This window comes from Dryobates pubescens, chromosome 17 (genome assembly GCF_014839835.1).
Source record: "Dryobates pubescens isolate bDryPub1 chromosome 17, bDryPub1.pri, whole genome shotgun sequence".
In the NCBI taxonomy this organism is placed as follows: domain Eukaryota; kingdom Metazoa; phylum Chordata; class Aves; order Piciformes; family Picidae; genus Dryobates; species Dryobates pubescens.
The window spans coordinates 15494245-15503182 of NC_071628.1; the positions used below are offsets into that span (position 1 = coordinate 15494245).

The 8938-nt window shown below is 42.1% G+C and overlaps 1 protein-coding gene across 1 annotated transcript; it reads right to left on the reverse strand.

The window, feature by feature from the left end:
* Positions 1 to 442: 442 nt before the first annotated feature.
* Positions 443 to 8658, reverse strand: MNS1 (meiosis specific nuclear structural 1). The gene is made up of 9 exons (XM_009911286.2): positions 8506 to 8658; positions 8189 to 8316; positions 7408 to 7510; positions 5838 to 6067; positions 4940 to 5156; positions 4756 to 4863; positions 3044 to 3301; positions 2055 to 2180; positions 443 to 767 (listed from the first exon to the last, which is right to left on the reverse strand). Exons 1-9 carry the CDS (start codon positions 8596 to 8598, stop codon positions 669 to 671), a joined length of 1362 nt encoding a protein of 453 aa, XP_009909588.2. The 5' UTR covers positions 8599 to 8658; the 3' UTR covers positions 443 to 668.
* Positions 8659 to 8938: the final 280 nt, after the last annotated feature.

An 8938-nucleotide genomic window follows, 5' to 3' on the forward strand; every position in this document is an offset into this window, starting at 1 on the left:
TTAAAATCAAGAACTGGATAAAGGTTTTGAGTGTAGGTGAGCTGAGCATATCATGTGTACATTAAAGAACAGGAGCAACAAAAGCCTGTGCTGCTTGCATGAACCTGTCACAGCTATTTGCATGGATTCCTTCCCTCAAAGTAACTGAATAAGAACAGAGCACATTAATAGGAAATTTCTGCACTGAAAGGTACCAAAGGTGATTCTGACCTCAAAATGGAAAAGTGTCTCTGCTTAGATCCTTCCAGCGAAGCAGCAAGGACTAACAGTGAAACAAGTAACTCAGACTTACCTCTCTCAGATGTAACAAACTACATTTAGATTAGTATTTTTATAGGGTAATGCCAGCACAGAGTGAATTCAAAAAAGCTGACAGTTCATACTGAAATGTGAATTTATGCAAGCTTAGGTTTCTGCTGGGTTGCTGGTGAAAAAGTTTTTAATGTTGCTGCATCACTAACTGAAAATAATTGAGAAGTTCCTAACAATTTATTAATGACAGATGCAAGCACAACATACACTTGAATAACTGCTCATTTGTTTAGAGCTCCAGTCTTAAAATGGAGACTTTATGATAATAAAAAGTTCTCACTGTTAACAGCAAATGGCAATTTTCCTTAGGCATCCGATGGTGACATCTAGTGGCAGACCAGGAGATGAGGGAGATTTCAGTGCTCTCCTGAAAAGGCGTTACCTCCTCTCTTCTGGTAAGCCACTCTAAATTCCTCTCCAAGCATGTTTATATCATCTTCGCCTTTGAGTATTCCCTGCAGTATGGGACAAAAAACACAGATCAGAAGGCAAAACAAAGCAGGGAGATTATGGTGGATCTCTGCAAGCAAATGCAGTAACTGGTATCCGTGGTACTCGTGTTACCTTTAAAACAAACAGCTCCAAAAACAGTCACAAAAGTTCAACAGATGAGTTTCAGTTGCTCACCTATAACAGCCTCTTTTATTCTTCATAGAAATGATGATGAGAACCCCACAAAGATTCCACCATGAGCACAATACACGTAAGACAACGTTTATCTGCATTCTCTTTCCAACAACAGTGGCAGACAGCACAGCACAGGTGCAGCTTTAGTAAACAATTTCACTGAAAAGAGGCACTGTCTCCCACTGTGGTGGGAGTCTATCTTCACCCCTAGCTGCATTGAAATTAGCCCATAAAGAAAAGATATTTTGGAAACCAAGTGATACTGAAAACCTCAGAATATATTTTTGGGGAAGGGAAGCAGGGGAACACAGAAATCTGAATTTCTAATGAATTCTAACTGGATTTTAGGACTAAAAATGAAGAACATAATCTTCCAGCATTGGAAACAAAGAATTTCAAATAGCATTTCTATCGGAGACTTCAGAATTCGGCAGCACCATTCTGAGCGAATAAAAATTGTACCTTCACTATATTTACAACATTTTCCAGTTTCTAAAGAGCTGGATAATTCCCTCTCTCCTCTAAATGCATTTTTACATCCCTAAAGCAGCCCTCTGTTCATTTGTGGACCATCAGGTGATCTTTCCGATGTTGACACACAATACAAAATCAATTGTAGTTTATTCCTGTTACAATAACAGCCTCCATCTTTTTAACTTTTCAAAAGACAAGGATGAACAGTGAGTGAGCTTTGAAATGCTGCAAGCACTGCAGTTTATTGCACTGCAACAGAGATAAGCCTTGTTACCATGGTAACAGAAGACTTAAGAGACAGCAAACACTGTAAGAAGTAGCTCCCAAAATCCCAGCCGAGCAATCTGGTGGCAACATGGACTCCTTTCCAGCTGGAAAAGCCCTGCTTTAGAAGGGGGTGAACACAGCACTGTGGAAGCTTTGTGGTGAGTTGTGTACACGGTGTCAGTACTGAGGTGGGTGGGGCCCAAAGCCCCTCATACAGAAAGAACATTTTTGTAACTTTGCTTCCCAGCGCAAGAAAGCTGACACAAGGACATCCACTGACTCCAAAAACTTACAGCTCTGCAACTTCGAACTATCCAAACGAAAACTGATGTACAGAATAATCATCTAAAGCATGTTAAATACAATTCACTTACCTGAGGAAGATAACCCAGTAGTTTAGATGCATGCTCTTTCAGGAGTTTCTGTCTCTCTTCTTCAACAATTGCTCTCATCTCTTCCTCTCTTCTTTCCTCTAACTGCCTTTCTTCAAGTTCACGTTCCTACAATAAGCAAGCAGTTCCCATAACAGTCCTGTTTCAACTCCGGGAACATTTGTTTCCACCAATACCACAGTATAAAGAGAGTAGAGCAGAGTAGATTTTGAGCTTCCACTTACTCCTAATCACATAATTGAGTTAGAAAAGGATGGAAGAATGCATGTAAAAACCCACAAAAGCAGCATTTAAACAATGCATGTTTGTTAACTAGCAAGTTTCAGACAAAATGCTCTGCAAGTGTTCAGTCTCCTAACAGAAGCCCTTCTAAAAGGTATTTAAGGGGTTCTGGTATTAAGTTCTGGTTCCTTCTTTGTTCTGAGATGAGTGTGTTCCTGCCCTACTATTCTAATCCAGGAAAAGAAAAAATGGGTGCACATTCTTGTGCTGCTGACTGGGAACTGCACTTCATATTACACCTGTGGTTTATACCCTAAACAGGTCTGAAAACTGCAGCACAGGATTCTATGACTTCTTGTCACTTTATGGCTTCTCATACTGATGATTCAAGAGACTTAAGCTACAACCAAGGCTGGAACTTCCCCAGCTCACATCATTACCAGCACTGCAGATCAGGGATGCTGAACTGGACAACAGTGTCATCCCATGGCTCCTGAAGAGATCTTTACAGAGCATGTCAGCAATACAGGGGTGTAGGGATGTTGCTGACTAAACTCTTGAGCTACAAATTGTCAGCTCCAAAAAGATTTCTCTTGTCAGCAACCCAAGGCCTGCTTCTCCCTTGCACATCTCAGCAGTTCCCCTGTCACCTTTTCCTAGTAACAGTAGTCTTCTGACTTAAAATAGCAGAGATATTCTCATATTGAAACAGTTCAGCACAAAGTGAAGGTGTATGTGAAAACTCTTACCTTCTCTGCTATCAACTGCTTGTGACGCTCTTCAATAAGTTTTTCCACAGCTCTTCCGTGTTCAAGCTGTTTCATTCTTCGTTTCTGCGCATTCATCTGTTCAATGCGATCATCCTCTGTGAGCTTGGCCAACATCTGTTGCCTGAAGGCTTCTTCCTCTTCCTGCACAGCTTGCTGCATTACCCTCTTTAAAGCAAATTGTTCTTCATATACTTGCCTTAAGTCTAGGCGTTGCCTTATTCTCTTTTCAATTTCTGCCTATAAAGGAAATGCAATAAAATGCTTTGGAAAATTTTGATCACCATAAGCCAGTCTACTCAGTTTTTATCTTGGAAAAAAATTTCCTGAGGCAGTTACCTTCTAGCATAAACAAGTGGAGCAAACACTCCAGACCTGAAGGCACTCTCCACTATTAACCGGAGTTTGGCAAATGTCTCAAGATCTTCAAAATTAAATTTTAAATAAAAATATTTCCTTTTCACTAGCATGAAAAGAATCCATAAATCAGTCCTCCTGAACAACTCTCTAAAAGCAAGTGTTAAGTATTTCAGCCTGTGTTCCATTTCCTTTATCACTCTAAGACAATGTGGGCAGGTCCGTAGGAAAAATTGAGTGGACATGGGAAAAGCAAGCAGCTAGTTAACCTACTCAGCTGACACCTGAACTTCAAAGTTACTGGCCTACTCCTTCAGGAGACAAAGAAGTGTATAAAAGGGATCACAAAGGTATTCAAATCATTCACTTCTCCTCCTGGTTGAAATTAAAACAAATACATTAGGGACAGCAACAGAAACTCAAAGGACAGAATTTTCTCTTCAAAAACTAAGTTAACACACAAACTGCTCGTCTACTGAAAACATTTAGGCAATGGTGTTGGAAATGGGCACTTTGTGCCAGAACAGAATTGAAAACAAATGCATTTAACACATCTAAAACCATGTCAGAATTAAGCTCTTCACTTTGAGACAGCTTACAGACCAACACTGGCTCAAGGAGTCCCTAAAAAAAACTTCCCAATGTCATAAATAACACCACAGAATTAGCAAACCCAGTGTCAAAAAAACCAAAATCCCAGCGGGGAGCAGTTTATAAATAACCCTGCCAGCACTCCTAGAGGAAAGGTGGTGGATATGGGAGTTACACAGCCACCAAACAGCATCCTCAGCTGAGGAAGCAATTACCGGTGGGATATAGTCTCACTGAATATTCTACAGCATCACAGCTCCAATGACACTGTCTGAAGACTGAAGGAGCACTATCAGAAAGACATGAGAAGGGAAGAGACAGGAGGACTATGCTGCCTCCTGCACTTAGTGTATTTTCTAGATCAGTCATTCAAAATGGTGCCATTTTTTCCTTGACATTTTCCTGTCTGGCCTGTTTAAATTAGATTAGTCTACACATAACTACAAGTGCTCCATAAATCATGTATTTTCATGTTTATACACCACTCGTTTTACTTTTGAAAAGTTTCATCCAGCCTCGCTGTGCTAACCCCAATGTCCCACAGGGATTATGGCAAAGCTGCAATGCTCCACCTCCATTTTCCCTAACCGTTTATGTACAGGGACGTATGATGTGGAAAAACCTGCTATCTGACAAGTACCAAAATATCTGTATGTGTCTGCAGGAGAGGTCCAGCAAAAGACAGCTATTTCTCCTGCCCTCCAGTACAGACACAGGTACTACTTCATCTGCCTGCCAGCGCTTACCATCTCCTTTTTCCTTTCTGTCTCTGCTTGCTCTTCCAGATACAGCTCTTGGCGGATTTGTTCCAGTTCTTCACGCTTCTGTTGTTCTCTTTCCAGACTCTGGGCAATCTATTACAATAAATATTGCTCAACAAAAGATAAGGATGTACAACAATTTTTTTTCTACAATTTCATGTTTTGATACCATGCTTTGAAGTCTCTGTTTTTTCTCCTCAGTGTCTCGCACTTTAGCCTTCCAATCTTCTTCTCTTTGTCGCTGAAGGTTGGCAAACTCCATAATTTTCCTATTTTCTTCCTCCATCTCTTCCTGTTTCCTTCTCCTCCAGACAGCTTGATCTTTTTTAAATTCTTCAATGTATGTTTGAATTGCTCTCATTTTATCTAACTTCAGTTGTTTTTCCCTGTAAAAGATGGGAAAAGATGCTTAACCAGTTATTTAACATATTGCAGAGTAATGTAACAGACCATGTGTTCAGCACTAACAATATATTCCAGATTTAAATGACTCTCCTTACTCATTCATCTCAAAATTAGATATCTAAATTGAAAATACTTATTAACCAGGTACTCCAAAAAGGGAATCTCATGTCCAACTTCTTCATTCAGAGGAGACTGTACACGTAGGTACTCACTACTACGGCATTTTATACACCATCAAAATGGAAAGGAGAAGAAAGCTTAACAGCCTAAGGGCACCAGAATCTCCTAAACTATTTCCGTATACTAAACTCTGTCCCCACCACTACCACCCTGCCCTCAGAAACCTGCTTTCTGATCCCTAACACAGGTATACAACACATCTCAGGAAGAGGCAGAGACATGAGGTGAGGCAGAACTCTGTGACGTGCAGGAATTTCCAGCATGATGGGCACTCCATATTTGGGGAACAAGGACATGCATCTGACTGGAGTGACAAAACATCAAAATCCAGACAAGTTAGTCTCCTCTTAGTGCTACGTGCAACCAAGAGGAATTAAACCGGGCCTTTGAGTCTATGAAATGAACACATACAAATTAACTTTCTACACAGAACTGGAGGTTTGGTTTAAATTAACAAAGAATAAAACCTCAAAATAACTAACATTTGGTCTTCCTCGTAGATCTTTTGTACAATTTCATCAATCACAAGTTTCTCTTTTAGAAATTCTTCGTAGGCATCCTGTTTCTTCCTCTCCTGTTCCTGAAGCTGTTTCTCCAGTTCTTGGTGATACATAGTTTTCTCCTCATTTCGCCTCTGTTCTGCAGAATTTTGTTCTTTTATTATTCGTTCATCCTCTTCCTTCATCTTCTGGGCTATTTCACTCTCTTGTTTCTGTAAGGGAGAAAAAAAACCCAACACAAGCTTCATTTGTACTCCTACTAATACAACTTGTAATGAAAAGCCACATAGTATAGAAAGGAATTATACTGCAACACAAAATCCAGAATGTTTTCCACCTCAATCTGTAAGTGCAGTGCCTTAGCATGCTAACAGCTTAATTCAGCAAGTGGAACGTTTTGAAGGGAACCCTCAATATCTAAACATCTTGGAGAACTACCAATACTTGAAGGAGAATACATACTGAATGCAGACAAAATAGAGCATTTAGCATGAGAGAAGCCAGCTCTCATCATCATGATGACTGGAGTGTGGTTTAACTATGTGGAATATCCTCAACACATTCCTGGTCTTTACAGCAGTTTGTATGAAGTGAACTTTGTATAAAATAGTCATATCACCAAAGTCATCTGCCTCATCACCAGCCTCACTCTAGGCAAATATCATAGGATGTTAGGGGTTGGAAGGGACCTTTAAAGATCATCACGTCCAACCTCCCTGCCAGAGCAGGACCATAGACTCTAGCACAGGTCACACAGGAACACATCCAGATAGGTCTTGAAAGTCTCCGAAGAATGAGACTCTGCAACCTCCCTGGGCAGCCTGTTGCAGTGCTCTGTGACCCACACGGTGAAGAAGTTCCTCCTCATGTTGAGGTGGAATCTCCTGTGCTGTAGTTTATATCCATTGCTGCTTGTCCTATCACAGAGTGCAATGGAGAGGAGCCTATCCCCTCCTCCTGACACCCAGCCCTCAGATATTTCTAAACATTTATAAAATTCCCTCTCAGTCTTCTCTTCTCCAGACTAGAAAGCCCTAGGGCTCTCAGTCTCTCCTCAGAGGGCACATATTCCAGTCCCTTAATCATCTTGGTAGCTTTCTGTAGGACTCTCTCCAGTAGTTCTTTGTCCTTCTTGAACTGGGGAGCCCAAAACTGGATGCAATATTCCAGTTTGTAATTCCTTCTGAAGATACTGTTACAAAGCTTATATGTAAGTAACAACATTTTCAGCAATTGGCTTTTGAGGTAAGGCTTCACCACAAGAAGCATGCACTGTTCAAAGTGCATCACAGTTTTAACCTGGATAAATACTATGAACCCAGTAAAATAGAAACTATACCCATTCATACAGCTTACTTCACTACTACTTAGATTACAGTGGCAAGGTAAAGCTTTTTCTTCTAACTGGTTACTGCTGGCCACTTAAACACTGAATGCCTAAAGCTAACAGTATTTTGGATAAAAAGATCACCTTCACAGGAAACATTTTCAGCACAACCCATACAAAGAGCTCCAGCACTCAGGTGCTGGGATACACTGAGCAGCTCATTACCATTATCTCACACCGCATAGCTTCTTTTTCAGCAATCTGTGCAGCTCGCTCTTTATTCAGATAAGCAGCTTTCAGCATTTTTTCTAACTCTCGAAGTTCAGGACTGGGAGGAAAAGGGAAAAAAAACAAAGTATCCTACTACAAAGAAGTAAGTGCCCAGTAGTAAAAATTTCCACCACTATTGAAACACAATGAAAAAAAAAAATTTGTCAGGGAAACTCACAATTTTTGATGAAGAATATTGCTCTAGTATAAGAGCATAGGGAAAAAAAACCCTGAATCTGTTTTAAAGTAAGAGTTATCTATGTTTGTACATACACTATCAGTAGTTCTGCATGCTGTACAGCGAACTGTATGAATGCATACATATATGAACACATGCTTACAGACATTTCTCAGCACACATCTAGGTGCATAATCAAAAAAATGTTGTGGATTTTGTTTTTCTTATTGATGAAATTTCTTTAAAATTAACTTTTTATCATACCTTGATCTTCAAATAACTTTTCCTTCTAGGTCCAATACATTTCCACTTCTGCTACAGCTTTCACACACTGTCTTGTCTTTACTTAACTGACGTGACCTCAGGCTGTCACATCTCCTTTCCCCTCCTGTCTTGCTATCACCTCCAACACTCTCTCCTAGCCCCTAGCCTCTCCAACTCTCACATGGGATCATGTGTTCCGTCCAAAATGTGACAACACTTCTATAAACAACCTTTGCAGAGTTAGGACTGATTTACAGTAACGCTAAAAAGAACGGTGAAGTTTTGAAACATTACCTGTTCTGTCTTACTTGTTGCCTCATCTTCTCATCTTTAAGCTTTTCGTGGTTCAGCCTCGCCAACTCGTCCGCCAGCCTCTTCCCTTGCTCCAGTTCCAACTCCCTTCGTTTTTTGTTTTTTTCTGCCTAATCAGAACCAACAATTTCCATATCAAGTATCCTCCGCACACCTGCGCACACATTCACCAGCGAGCAGTTCCAAGACTGTTCGGTTCATAATTAACTTTCCTGGGGGAATGCTAACGAAAGGTGACGCGGGGTACAGGCTCGCACATACACGCTGAGACCCTCGGGGCCCGCTCTCGTCGCTCTTACCCGTAGCAGAGCCTCCTCCAGCCGCCGTTCGTGATCCAGCATGGCCCGCAGCCTGACAGCCCGCCTGCGACCGCTGCGATCTTCCGCTTCCATACCCGAGTCCCGTTGCACAGACGCCCGTGGGCCACAAGAGAGCGGCGGGCCCCGGCCTTGCTACAGCGGCCGCGCAGTGTTGTCATGGCAACGAGCGGGGCCGCAGCAGAGGGGAGACATGCCCTCACTTCCGGGGGGGACGGGAGGGGGCACCGTGCTGATTGGCCGAGGGCGACCCGACCCCGACACGTGACTCGAGCCTCTCGCTGCCGTCGCCGAGCAACCGGGGCCGTGGGGTAGCGGCTTCTGGCGGCCCGGCCCTGCGCCTTGGCGTCTCCCGGCAACGGCTAGTGTTGCCCGAAGGGCAGCAGGCGAGGCCAGAACGCGGAGAACGCCAGAG